Genomic DNA, 14,883 nt, shown 5'->3' with positions numbered 1-14,883 from the left:
CCACTAGTCTCTATAAAACGGTGTCAAAAAGCGATCTTAATCACACAGATATTTGATTGACATTGGTTTTTTATTTCGGCCGATAAAGCGTCCGTTGTCTAGCAGTAAAATAATATATAGGTACATATCCATACGCCTATCTCCCATGGGGGTAGGCAGAGACTATACAATGCTAATTGCTACGATTCTTACCTCTTTCGTTCCATCAACAATCATCATTCCTTCTCGTAGTATTTGATAAGTACTATAGTATTTTGGCAGATGATTTGACAGATGACAGATGACAGAAGTCGCACATAGACTATCGACGAGCAAATCAATGGATGACGTCACAAATATCCTGCATCGCACATATTAAGTTTGCATGCGAATTAACACGGATAGAAAATCCCAACGAACAACAGTTGGGCAGAAAGCCCGCCAGGCTGATCACCTCGCCTGGTCGGAGGATCCTCCTTTTCTTAGGGAACTTTACTCTCTGTTCATACGCATTATTTATTACTGCTAAATACGCATTATTGTTATAAAACTAACACTAAATAACATAACTAGCGAAAAGTGGCTACACGTACTATTTATTACCATCCCAATCTCTCCCTTTGATACATTTAAAGACGTAAAGCTATCACATATTGTATCATCACGCTCAATTATCGCCAGTGACGAAACAGTATACATAACACTCAGTATGTAAATAAGCCATTCTTCTTTATTTACTTTATTTCGGTTGTCACTCGTATCTAATATCAGGCCGGTTATGTGGTATTTATAACTGGCTTCATGTATAAATGGAATTTAATTTAACCGACTTCAAAAATAGGAGGTTCTCTGTTTGTCCTGTACGTATGTATGTACGTTTATTGCGCGTTTGTCTGGGGTTGGGCTGAACCGTTTTCAGCATAGTATTTATTTTTCAGACTAAGGAGGTTTTTAAGACAGGACCTGGCTTTAAAAATTGAAGGCACTTTCTAAAAATAATTTTTTGATTGTGTGGCGATTTTCACCATCAAGCCTAAACCATCTTTTTACTGTAAGTTACTTGACTGTAGCACCGATAACACCAGCTGGTAGCAAGTTTGACTCCTTAGTTATGGTTTTTTGGGAATAATAATTATAATGTCATATGCAGATGCCAGTTGATAGACCTACTCTGATCTGTCCAACGTCTTTAATACGCTTTTAAAGTGGATATCTATTTATCTAGGACCAATCTACTGCACATATTTGACAAACAGAGTAGGTGTATTAATCCGTCGTATGTATGCTGGAGAAGTGATCAGTGCAAGACACAATGTGTTCTCTATTGTTTCTCATATATCCGCAGACGAAAGGCTAACCTACTGGTATCCCTGCACATTTACCATTGTGTTTCTTCCTCAAAATCACATAATATAATTCATCACTGTTATAATTTTACAGATAAAACAATTTTAACTAAATTCTTTGATACAATTTGATGTCATAGTGCCGATGGTAAAATCGGATTCACGTAGTGTATAACAGTGCGGAGTGATGTTTTACTGTGGACGTTGAGCGGTTGATTCCCAAAAAAAGTGAAGTGCAAACAAAATACTTTGTTCAGTAAAATGACACTAGAACACTTTAGAAGCGCGACGAAGTACCACAGAAACATAATCGTCAGCCAATCAAGTACATGGACGTTTAAATGTTCGTTTTGTAACTGGTACTTCTGACAGTGGCTTTAAACTAAAAAACAACGGCTGTGATAATCTCATTAATACTAAAGAAAATCATTTACAACGCCCTCTATTGTCCGGAAACGTAACGAAACAACGCCATCTCTCAGTGCGGTTGTTAAAACTTTGAAAGTGCAACGGAATTTTCGGGCGACATCTAGCGGTTTGCTCGTGAAACGTTAGCGAACTAGTAGCGCCATCTATCGGTGGGCAACGTCAAACTGTCGAACATGGTTGAGGATACGACGCCGCAGCAGGAGCGGGTCTCCGCGGCTGCGGTGCTGCAGTTCGCTGCAAGAGAAGCGAGAGAGGGAAGGAGATTCACCGAGTTTGGAGCTCATGCTTTCGCCAGCATCACTTACAATGCTTACGGTACTTTGTTTAATGATTTATGAATATAGGACATACCTTAACTGTATTTACTATAATAATATATAAATTAATGTTAATTTAACGCCAGTGCTGCAGGTCATTGGCCATGTGACCCGGGTTCGATCCCCATACCGTAATAAGTGTGAAGTTTGAAAATACTAAACTTCCCATTTTGTTGACGTGCTAATTAAGGAAATACTGTAATATCTACTGCGTAATAAGATACGTCTACTTAATGTTGCATTGGCACAAATTAGTGGAAATGCAAAGATATTATTCTCCGTACTAGAGAAAAGCCCTTTTTTAACCGCTTTAAAATAAAGAAGCTCTCTGGTTGACCGGTATGTATGTATGGTTGTGAACAATTTTCTCGGATTTGGCTGAATCGATTTTGTTTCAGCAGAGTATTTTTCAGTCTTAAAAGAAGGTTTTACGGATATAACCTGAAAAATGTAAGGCGGCTCCCGTATTGTTTTTTTAAATCTTAATTAAATACTAGTCAGAAATTCAAATCTCAGCTTAAAAAAAACATTAAACTGTACTGGAACTAGGTTCTTGATAATAGATTGCGTCTCTCATCCATTTTGTCTCTCTTGGAACCTTCAAATTGTTATTGTTTCGCTGTAGCATATGTATGTGTGATCTTTTGATCCCCTAATGGAAACTGATGCAATTCCAATGTCTGTTTTGACAAGGCTTGGCGAACAAAAAACAATGATATGTTTTTATTGGTAATCTCATGATTGGTTTTCTTAATTACATAGTTTATGTTTTTTTTTATGTATCACGACCGTGACCTGATGCAATATTTAGGAAGGCATAAAATATTGGAGGCCAAATGGTCCCGTATATTTCGGCTTCAGAGGAATTTCCTCCCACGGACATTCCGATTGTGGATTGAGCTCCTCGTAAGGGTCCGTTCACACAGACCGGCTCGGAGAGGAGAGCATATTTTTATGACGTTGAAAACAGAGTTTTAAATATTTGTATTAAAGTTTATTTTTTAATGTGCACTGTTTTTGTTATTAAAAATGCTTGACGGCGCTTGGTGTGAAATATTAAAAGGAGCTGACCGGCTCCTATCGCGTGCTCTTTCTCGCTCGCGCAGCCGATCGGCTCCGAGCGCATCCGTGTCCAGCCGGTGCATGTGAAATAGTTGGCGACTCCGACTCCAAGCGTATACGATCCAATTTGTGCGTTCGAGCAGCCGATCGGCTCCGATGGTGTGCTGTTTGTTGCTCGCGCAGCCGATCGGCTCCGAGCGCATCTGCTTCCAGCCGGTTTATGTGACATAGTTGGCGACTCGAAGCGACCGACTGCAAGCGTATACCATCCGGTCTGTGTGAAAAGAAAAATGCGCGCCGATGCTCTCCGAGCCGGTCTGTGTGAACGGACCCTTAAGGTTTTCCCTGTAGGCTACAATATGGGATGCTTAAAAAAGGGAGTAAATAGTTCTTGAGAATCAGCAAATTATGCTCAAACCTTCTCATGCAAGAAATGGATTTGGTCAGCAGCGGCCACTTATAGGCGGTTGATGTGAATAAATTTAACGTTACAAAATGTTTAATAGTAGTATTTAAGACAGTGTATCGCAATGTACTTGCTATTATAATTAGCATTATAGAATAGCTGTCGAAAAGAAAACTAAAAATGTTGATCACGTCAAATAAGCATGTCTTCTAGATAAATTCACCAAAGGTTAATTAAAAATACTCCTTAAACATGTACATTCAAAAGACCTAACTACATAACTTTTGTCTGTATGATACACACACAAAAATCTCTTAATTGCTAGCAATTAACCTAAATTTTAAACGATTTCAATGTATTTTAACAAACAAATTAGGTAGTAACAAGTCTGATTATGTCTTCTGGCACTTTTAGTGGCAGAATGGTACTTATCTCTAGCTTACGTAATCGTCTCTCGGTACCAGTGCCTACAGAGATAGTGCCAGATGGAATATTCCATTAATAAAGTACCAAATGAGATATAAAATGTTATGAGATGACAAACAAGGCTGATTTCTTGCGTGTTCAACTTAAAACTGCCAATGCGATAAATTTTATGTCTGTTATTGATAGTCATAACATTGCTAATTCTGTTGCAATTCTGCTTTGAATTAATTTCGGCGTAGTTTATTTATTTATTTATACTTTATACTTAAAGTAAGGCGTAGTTAGTGCCTCGTGGCTTTCTTTTCCTATCAAGGCTAAAGAGACTATATCAAGACAATTGATTTACTGTATATTCTATATTGATATATTGATATTAAGGACACTTTCCGCCGCACTCGAAGTCATTTAATGGTTACTCAAACCCAGTCCTTAGCAAATGTTTTCTGGACAAAACCTTTACTAAGGAATACTTTAAGTAATCATTAAATGTCTCTGAGTAAGACAGTTTGTCCATTTGTCTTTATTTGTGGTCTAATTACAGAAGTGGTTTTCAATGCTCCATGATTTGGGCAATTGGAAACGAATGGAGATTTATTTGATGATTAGAAACTAGATCTTTTTTTTTAATACTACATGCTCTAGTAGACTTAGACTATCTCGTTAGTTTACAGCACATGAGAATCCAGGTTTTAAAGGAACCGAAACCTTCAAAAGTATTCATAAAAGCGCCAAGCTTTTTGGGGATAAAAGACTAGGGAGTGTGAGATTTTTAACTCACTAAGACCACCCTGGTGGCCACCCTCTACACCTGTAAGGTGCACAGAGTCCTCTTTGTAGACCTGCTCAGGAACCCCCAGAACCACCCTCCTATTATATGGGGCTCATAACATAAGGTAAAAAGTGGAAGTTACAGTATAATATGCACCAAGGCAAGCATTAAAGAGAGTTATCTCCTTGAAGCCATTCACATATCAAAACAATCAGTAACAAATGTTCTACATGTTGACTAGTATAGCAACAGATTTCTAGGCCTTGCAACTATGTCTATAAAACAGTTATTTTAATACCAGTTTCCATAATAAACAGTTGGATGCAGACATTAATTCTATGCAGACTAAAACAGATACAAGGAGTAGTTATAACTAGTTATTTACTCGGCCCGGTCAAAGTTTAACTGATAACATGACAAGAGTACTGAATTGTTTTACGTTTGTTCCAATAGTTTTATTGATAGTGGCGCTAGTGTCGTTTTAGGGGGAGTTTGTGTCTAGTGTTTGTAATGAGCTGATGTTTGTCTGTCTCTATTTTTTTATTTACGTTGCCCCACACTAGGATTTTCTCCTGAGTCGTGGGTGCGTTTACAAACATACAAGTTCACATGCACATGACACTCAGACCCAAAACCAGAATTTGTCGATCACACAAATAGTTGCTACGTGCGGGAATTGAAAACGCTACACATAGCACGGCATCCAGTTGCCTAACCACCACTATTTTAGGAGTAGACAGATAAGTTTTAGTCTCTATTGACATTGTCTCTTTCTCTTTCTCCATCTCATTCGCAATATTTACTATTTCACCCCAAAAATAAATTGCCACAAGCCGGATAACAGATATCTATGAACGATTGAGTAAACAAGCCCGCCATCTTATCTAACTAAGGTCGGGAAGTCAACCAACAAACCAATTTATTCTGGTACGACACATCTTGCACGTTCCATTGTTTTTATTTCTGTGGCCGATAGTATATTAGATTTTACCTATTTATTGATAGACCTGACTACACTTGACGCGGTGGCTGGGTAACCAGCTGCTGTGCGACGAGTAACGGGTACGATTCAAACACGGAGCAACTCTTTGTGTGACCCACAAATTGTATATTTGATGGGTCAAAGCTTGGCCGCCATCTCGCCTGATGAAAGTGATGATGCGGCCTACGATGGGCCATGAGCAATCGATTCGGGCCTTGAAGACACCCAGGTTGTACCTATTCAGGAAACACAGACTCCGAAAAATAAATTCCTTACAGTAGGGATAACAGATTGAAACTATGAAGAACTCTTTGTGTAACCCACAAATTGTTGTTTCGCCATCTTATCTAACTAAGGTCAGGAAGTAACCAACAAACCAATTTATTCAGGTACGACACATCTTGCACGTTCCATTGTTTTTATTTCTGTGGCCGAAGTATATTAGATTTTGTGACCATTTATTGATAGAACTGATACACTTGACGCGGTCAGCTGGGCAACCAGCTGCTGTGCGACGAGTAGCGGGTACGATCCACACACGGAGCAACTCTTTGTGTGACAACACAAATTTTATATTTGATGGGTCGACGCTATGTAAAATCCGCCATTTAGCCTGAAATAAGTGAAATGATTCAAGAAAACGGCCTACGAAGGGCCATGAGGCAATCCTATTCACTCGGGCCTTGAAGACACCCAGGTTGTACCTTGTCAGGAAACACAATTAAAGTTTTATTCACTAAGTAGATACACGTTTCAAGAAAAGCAAACGTGACCATTTAATTTAGAAGTATTTATCTATAGAATTATAGAATATATAGGCCAGTGCGATACCTCTTATAAAGGTAAACACGAAAATTATAGTAGAATAAAACCTTTAGTGGAAGAGAACATGCCAAAAATTGAAAAAAAATTTTCCATCCGAGTCGGGAAGTGGGGGGATGTGAGTAAAATTCGTTTATCGCAATTGTTGGCGAAACTGTCGTTGTTAAATGGCAAAGTCTACAACTTTTGTATTTACACTTTTTTTATATTACAAAATTTTGTGGAAAATTCATACGATTTCGGTTTTTTATTCTTATCTAAAAAATAATTTCTTTTTTACGAAATTTTGTGAAAACGTGCACTTTATATGTACCAAACACACTGTAATTTTTTGGAGAAAGGCCTAGTGTGGGGCAACGTTTTAAATAATAATTTTAAAAAGATTTACCATGAATATATCAGTTTTTTTATAAAATTTGGTGGGTTTTTTACCGAATCTTCTATGTAAAATCCGAAAACCTTTTCTATAAAATTTCAAGGAAGGAAATATTCAAGAAAAAAGAAGTTTATAAAAGTCTCTTATACCAATGTCTTCCTACAGCATAAAAGAGTCGAGACACTAAATAATAAGTAACGTCTGTTTACCACGACCTAATTTGCTGATTAAGATTAATCGTCTTGTTCTAATTAATATTATTATAATCACAATTAAAGTTTTATTAACACTAAGTAGATACACGTTTCAAGAAAAGCAAACGTGACCGTTTAATTTAGAAGTATTTATCTATAGAATTATAGAATATATAATTTAAAGAAAATTCTACAATTTTCTTATAACATTGTAGTTGTCTTATCAAATATAAACATTATTATCTTATTTGATTGTTAATCATAGTAGAATGTTTTAATTTTTATTTATTTTTTATTTGCCAATGAACCTTTAAATCTTACGCTACATGAGTTAATTGTAATAATTAGCTCAAAATTGTGCATAATGATGAAAAACGAATTTTTCGATTCGAGTTTTTTTAGTTTATTGCGTTTTTTGAGAACATTTTCCATAGTAACGTTTATTTTTTTTTACACTATCAAAAACTAGAGATTTCAGTGAACAAACAGCCCACCAAATTTTATAAAAAAACTAATATTTTGACGCGTGAATTTTCGATTGAAAATTAGGATAATTTTTCGGTATTTAATCAATATCTGGTAATAAAATATTTTTTTCAATTCCAAAAAATTACAGTGTATTTGGTACATATAAAGGCACGTTTTCACAAAATTTCGTAAAAAAGAAATTATTTTTGACATAGATAAGAATAAAAAACCGAAATCGTAGGTTTTTGAATTTTCCACAAAATTTTGAGGTAATATAAAAAAAGTGTAAATACAAAAGTTGTAGATCTTTTTATTACCTACAACTTTGCCATTTAACTTTTTTTCATACGACTTGTAGTTTCGCCAAAAATTGCGATAAACCGAATTTTACTCTTAAAACCTCCCTCCCCCCACTTCCCGAACTCGGATGGAGTGGAATTTTTATTTTTTTTCATTTTTAGCATGTTCTCTTCCAATTCCAATAGGTTTTATTCTACTATAATTTTCTTTTGTTTCAAAACCTATCTGCACTGGCCTAATATATTTATAGAAGTAAATATATAACTTGCTATTCATTTAAAGATACACGATAAATAACCAAAAGATGGTATGTACAAGTGGCTCCATCTCTTATCTAGGGTCTGAAATTAAAAATAGTGAATGTAAAGTTGCTAAGGAAACCTTTGTAATAAATTGTCTTTACTTTTATTTGTTATATCCAAGTCGAATACATTTTTAAGTACAAGTGGCTCCATCTCTTATCTAGGGTCTGAAATTAAAAAAATGTCAATGTGTAGTTGCTAAAAAATCCCTTGTAATAAATTGTCTTTACTTTTATTTGCTTTATCCAAGTCGAATACATTTTTAAGTACAAGTAGCTCCATCTCTTATCTAGGGCCTGAAATTAAAAATAGTGAATGTAAAGTTGCTTAAAAAACCCTTGTAATAGATTTTCTTTATTTTTATTTGCTTCATCCAAGTGCTACGTATCGTGTGTACAAATTCAAATTCTATTTCTTTCACAATAAGTCATATAATTATTTATCTCTTCCAGCATCAGCCTTGAGCGATATGGGTGGCAGCGGCACCAGCTCCTCGTCATCACACATGTCACCCGGTTGGCAGGTCAACGACCTCGATCTTGATTTGCCCGGTGAACTGTCTATGAAGTGAGTAAAATTTGTATTTAATAACACTAATCATTACTTGTTCAGACGTTTCTTTAATATATTAAGCTTGAACCGCAAATGAATTCTCGTAAAGCAATAAATGACAAAACATTAAATGTACTTTATAGTACACTATTATGTTTTAAATCATATCAAAGCTCATATACCAGTATATGGCAATAGGCTCACCCCCTATTACATGGAACTTATAACACAAATGATGAAAAGTGGGTGTACATTGTATAGCGGCATTACGTGCCGTAATGTGCACCTCTGCCTACCCCATCGGGGATAAAAGGCGTGACGTTGCGTAGCACCAAAGGTCATAGACAATCATCTACATCAAACACGTTTAAAAGGAATGAACACAAAGGTACTATCACTGTAAGTTTATAGAACAGCGCCATCTCTTATCAATTCCCTCAAACATTCACCAATTAGTAACTTTCCTCACCGTAGCGAGGCGCTGCTGTCGCTGCCATCATTGGCTGTGTTCAAACAAGAGGCGCCGTCTCCGACTGGCAACGTGTTATCCCCACCACGTCGTGCCTGGCCGCCTCGAAGACCTGATGAGAGACAGGTACAGTAGTAATAAGAACAATCCCCGTCTTATACTCGGGTAAAAAGAAATTTGAACTTTTATAAACATTTGTATTTTTCCAACACTAACTGCCGCACTTAGAGTCATTTTATTACTTAATCCAGTTCTCAGCAATCGTTTTCGGAATAAAATCATGACTAGTAGTAATCATTAAATGTCTTTGATACTAAATTTTAGGGAGACAATTTCTATATTATTAATATGTTCCGTAATGTGCACGTCTACCTACCCCTTCAGGGATAAAAGGCTTAACGTTGCAAATGTTAAAAGTAGTGTTGGAAAATTAATGTAATCGCGCTTTATTTTGTATTTCTTCTACCAATAACATCTTCGCTGCATTTACTGTCAATCAGTTTCATATGATTTTCTATTTCAACTATACCTGTCAAAATGCATCGAAATAAATAGGCTTATCTTAAATCACGCTGCGACCTCTAGGAATGCGAATAGGCAAATTGCAAGTTAACTTCTAATCTTAACTAAACTACTACTACTTTCCTTTTTACAAACTTCAAATTACGCTCCGTTTACTATCCTATCATTTTAGTTTAAGTTCCAAAATGAAGATGGCGTTGATAGCAAATATTTAAATTGTAATTTGCACGAAGTTATCTCACTCACGTTACTAAATCGATATTTTCTCAATGCTCGTATTTTATTAGTCAGTATCTTATAATTAAAATGTTTATACTGTAGATTGAAATGTATGTCTGTCTGTCTGTCTGTCTGTAAGCACGTTTCTAAAGGCATGGCTTATATTGAGTCTTCTTTCATCAACCATCTACTCCATGATGTTTAAAATGTCAAAGACATTTCGTTCATACAATAAATGTCTCATAGAAAAACCAACATTTCATACACATATAGTGTGTTCCATAAACCTGATATACCATGGTTTCTTTTTTAATTCTCAGATCAATGCGGAATATACAGACTTACAACAGGGCCGAGTGGCTGACAGGGAAATGAAGAATATGTGGGAGGTGCTTATTACGAACGTCTTAATGTTCATTTTCCTTTAATTCTTTCTCTTTGTCTTCAAGATGGTGGCAAGTTATATGTGTGAGGGAGATAGAAAGCTTAATGTCGTGTTGTCTCTTTCATTCGTTTTATTATGTGGTTGTTGAAGTTTGTAAGAGTGTAGTCGTGTTTACTCTTTTCATAGAGAAAATAATGATGTAATGATACACATCTTCATCAACAGCCTATAAGTGGCTACTGCTGAGCAAAGGCCTCTTCTCACACAGAGAAGGTTTTGACCATTATATGTTGTGATAGCTCAATGCGGGTTGGCTATTTCAAAGTTATACATAATTAGAAATTATAAACCCAGATTTTCTCACGATATTTTCCTTCACTTTTTGGCAGTGATATAATCTTAGAAAGTACATGAAGCTCGGAAAATGTCACATTTATTTCTTTACCGTTGGTTTGATGAATGATAGTGTCATGGTGGCCTATCATTAGAATAGATTAAAATAAAAACAAAATCTGAAAAATCTTTTACATTACTTTTTTAGTGGTGTAGGTTTATAAAGTATCTAGTTCTATTTTCAAATAAGAAATTGTTTTCGAGGCACTTCGAGCAATTTCGAGGCACACTGGAGTGTACAATAATAAGCTGTATTATATCTCACTGCTCACAATACATATTTCAAAAATATCTAGGTATGTTGCCACCATCTCAGTCTTACGGTATCTTAAATCAAATTCTCTGTTGCCTTAATTCTTAATTTTCTGTTCCACTCTTTTTGATAGTAGCGTTGTATAGTCTATAACCTTCTTCGATAAATGGACTATACAACACATTTCTGTTTCTAGACATACAACATATCATTTTCATTCAAAGACCAATAGTTCCAGAGGTTAGCGCGTTCAAACAACCAAAATATCTCTACATATAAAAATCAATTGCAGTTCATTAGTCTTGCCAAAACTCAAGAACGATTGAACCAATTTGGCAAATTTTGATCTTGCATTATTTGTGGAAGTCAAAAATATTGAAGGCAATACGAAAATTCTGGGTTAGTAAGTACCTATAGATTTCTATTTCTAGAATTCAATACATATCGGTGTCTCATTCAAAGCCTTTTTTGTTAAATGATTAATATTATACTTTTAAAATATAAATATTTTGGATCAAAGTCAAAACTCCTTAATTGGTTGTTTTTGTACAGTGCATGAAAGTATTGCACGAAATGCATAATATTATTTCTTTGGTGAAAGGTCAGTTATTGTTTTTGAAATATATTGAATTACAAGGTGATAACGGTGTCTCGGTTGGGTACTAGGTAAATTCAAGATTACTAGTTAACTATTAAACTTATTGCTAACTACCTTTCGCGTTCGCGGGTTTGACCAATGGTTCGGAGGAAAATAAGTAGTCTATTTCCCTCTCCGGTCTCTTAACTATCTCCGGAGCTACGGACAACGTAATAGGTTACCGAGGCTCCGGTTCAAAGCAGGAGAAAGAACGGGGTAGTTTCTAGCTAGGCAGGAGAAGACCTAGGATGATTATACCCCATTAAAAAAATCATATAATATCTGCAGATACACAATTGCGACGCGAAAGACAAAGAAACACACTTTACTATTTAATTTCTAAAGAATTAATCGTATTTTATAACTCCCCGATCCGTTCAGCATACATACCAACGTACATACTCACAAATATTCGAATGTATAAAATTAGTTAGATTTTATTTCGGATGAAACAAAGTAATAAGTTTAATCAATTAGCTGAATTCGTTTTCCACTCCTAAATGTCCTAGCGTGATATAAGATAGTCACCATTCAGTTTAATTGTGGTTTTAGTTTTTATCTTTTTTCTTCTTAATTCTATAGAAGCCATAATTAATTACTTCTCTCCTGCAGATCACAAGCATGGTTGTGGACAACAACCGCGATGCCATGGAGGAGGGTAGCTGTCAACAGTCGCCCACACATAACGGGAACATGATGGTGCAGCATGGTAAGTGGCGACATCTCTTATTGTTCACCCGAAACTTTTGTTAGTAAGTAGTTCGGGAAGCTGCCGGTAGATGGAGTTGGTAGTGTTTAAAGTTTGGTTAGGTTAGAAGTGAGATTTGATAATAAATAATAATAAACATGGTGTGTTACAGGTAACAAAATTAATGATTCTTTAATAGTTATCGCATTTTGGTAAGAAATATAAAGATGAAATAACTTTTTATTAGATTTTGTTTAGATACAGGTTTATTAGAATAAATATTCTATCTGGCTGACTATATAAGATATTCATCAAACAATAATGGTGTCTTTTTATGGTAAACAAGCAGACGGATCACCTGACGGTAAGCAATCACGGCCGCCCATGGACACCCGAAACACCAGACAAGTGCAGTGCCGGCCTTTTGTAGGTTACGAATTTATAGTGTCTGAACTAATTTATTACCTTTCTCCCACCACAGGCAGTCCAGAAAGCATGCAGTGCCAGCCTACCATAGCAGCCGGCGCGCTGTTGCCTATGAACGGATACCACTCACCAAACGCACAGGAGAATAAAAGTAAGTGGTTTTGTAGGGCTTTTGGGATTTCTTTATGATATAGACGATTACATGTACCATTAGTAGACACCTATACCCTAGAAGATTTTTTTAAGTATAGAATATAATTTTATGCTTAGTAACCCTATACTTAAAGTTTTCGCATGCCTGCTGAAGGCGAAATGTGCTTAGTTACATAATTACTGTTACTGCCTTTGTTGTACCATATTTCGGCGAATAAAGATTTATTATATTATTATATTAGTACGACATTGATCTATACATAGTATAAAACAAAGTCGCCCATTTTGTCTGTAGTCCCTTCGTATGCATAAAACTTTAAAACTACGCAACGGATTTTGATGCGGTTTTCACTAATAGAAAGAGTATTTTCTCCGACAGGTTTTTATATATAATTGAAATACATTGAAACTATATTAGCTGAGTTATAGCGATTTATGTCCAAGAAGTCAGAAAAAAATCTAATTGAAGATTGCATTTGTGCGTGCGCCGCTTATACCGTTGGATACAAGTAAGAACAATGTATAGCAAAAACATTGGTCTTTATTAGTTCTACAAAAAAGTCCGCGATGACATATATCCAGCTTTTTTATTTAAGTCACAAAAACTACTTTTCTGTATTAAAAAAACATTTAATTCGTTGGGTGATGTTTAACTGGTGATATAACCAATAATACATATATCCTTATCATAATAAGTAAGTTCATCATCACGAGCATTTAATTTAGATTATTTTTGCAGTTTACAGTGTGTTATTTAGACATATAGTTTAGGAGATATCACGATATTAGTATTGCGGCACGGTACGGGCCGGCCGCGGCGGCGGGGGCAGCGTCCCTATAAATAATATTAAAAAGTAGGTACTACGACTTTGATCTATACATATAAGACAAAAAAAATCTGTACATTACTTAAATATTTTTTCCAAAAACTGATAGGGGGCGCTGCTGCAAAGATGAGTCACAGAAACCAAAAAACATTTTAATATTTTAAACGCGGTTAAGGGAAAGAAGTTATTGTGAATTGAAAATTAGTATCCAATATGTGTTGGTGCGTTGACTGTATTTGTCGAAGTAAACGGGATACACGTGCAAACGAAGTTGCGCGGGTCAGCTAGTTTACGTATAAAGTAATTGAAACGAGAGCCCGTCCGATGCTCAGTACGTTTAGTAAGTTTGCTTTAAGTTGAACGAAAACGAAACGAGAGCGTGTTTGGTGCTCTGATTCGCTGGTGTGAAAGAGTAAACCAATAAGAGCGCCGTGCGCGCTCTCGTTAAATCGTAAAAATAAATTCGTACTAATACCCCAGTTAGACTACTCGCTCTGGTGCTCTTTGACTATGAGCCCCTATATTGCCTTGAAACTAATCGAGTTACCTCGTTAAAAAGCCGTTGAAACATAATTAACAAACTATATTGTGGACAGCCCGTTAGCGTTCCATTGTCTCTGCCCCATGGGAGACAGGCTTGAGGTTATGAATATATGTATGATGTATGTATGTATTGGTAACAGATGCTGGGCTGTTGATGTGCTCGCCCGTGGGCTCCCTGGACGGGTTCCTGCACTCCCCCATACAGACGCGCTCCGAACCCAGCTTCAAAGATGACACCAGGTAAATTAATTATATTTTGTTTTACAATGGACAGTTAAGTTACCACTATCTTGACTGACACATCTTTTAGATTACTCAGACAAAGTGAAACAGACTTGGGTGTGAAATTGATTACCAGTGGTAGGAATAAGTAGTACTTATTAGCCTAAACTTTGAACAGAGAACAGAGAATAGAAACGGAGACTTCCTTAGTATTGTATTGTTCCCGGACAATACATAAATACATTAAAATATAATGTTATTTGTTATTTGGAATAAGTTCGTGTTGTTTACCTAAAGTTTGCGAATAGACAACACAACTACCACAACTATCAACTTTTCTGAACTAAGTAGTTTATATAAAAAACTAAAAAGGCAAAATAAAAATAAAACGCATTGAATATTGTTGTAACAAATAT

General features: G+C 35.9%; 1 protein-coding gene across 6 annotated transcripts in view; it reads left to right on the top strand.

Moving 5' to 3' along the window:
- The window catches only part of LOC118279631 (transcription factor CP2), a 64,638-nt gene that overhangs the window by 17,893 nt on the left and 31,862 nt on the right, over positions 1 to 14,883 (top strand). For 2 of the 6 annotated variants that reach the window (XM_050702614.1, XM_050702615.1), the window contains 6 exons: positions 8,631 to 8,745; positions 9,205 to 9,325; positions 10,261 to 10,329; positions 12,221 to 12,317; positions 12,778 to 12,873; positions 14,386 to 14,485. In XM_050702614.1, coding sequence (XP_050558571.1) covers positions 8,631 to 8,745; positions 9,205 to 9,325; positions 10,261 to 10,329; positions 12,221 to 12,317; positions 12,778 to 12,873; positions 14,386 to 14,485 — 598 coding nt within the window. Of the gene's footprint in view, positions 1 to 1,444; positions 2,070 to 8,630; positions 8,746 to 9,186; positions 9,326 to 10,260; positions 10,330 to 12,220; positions 12,318 to 12,777; positions 12,874 to 14,385; positions 14,486 to 14,883 lie in introns of those variants that run through there. The other 4 variants (XM_050702617.1, XM_050702618.1, XM_050702613.1 and 1 more) reach the window with 4 other exon arrangements.

Source organism: Spodoptera frugiperda, chromosome 22, assembly GCF_023101765.2.
Source record: "Spodoptera frugiperda isolate SF20-4 chromosome 22, AGI-APGP_CSIRO_Sfru_2.0, whole genome shotgun sequence".
Taxonomy (NCBI): domain Eukaryota; kingdom Metazoa; phylum Arthropoda; class Insecta; order Lepidoptera; family Noctuidae; genus Spodoptera; species Spodoptera frugiperda.
The sequence above is the reverse complement of the archived record's forward strand: the minus strand, read 5'-3'. Positions and strand labels throughout refer to the sequence as shown.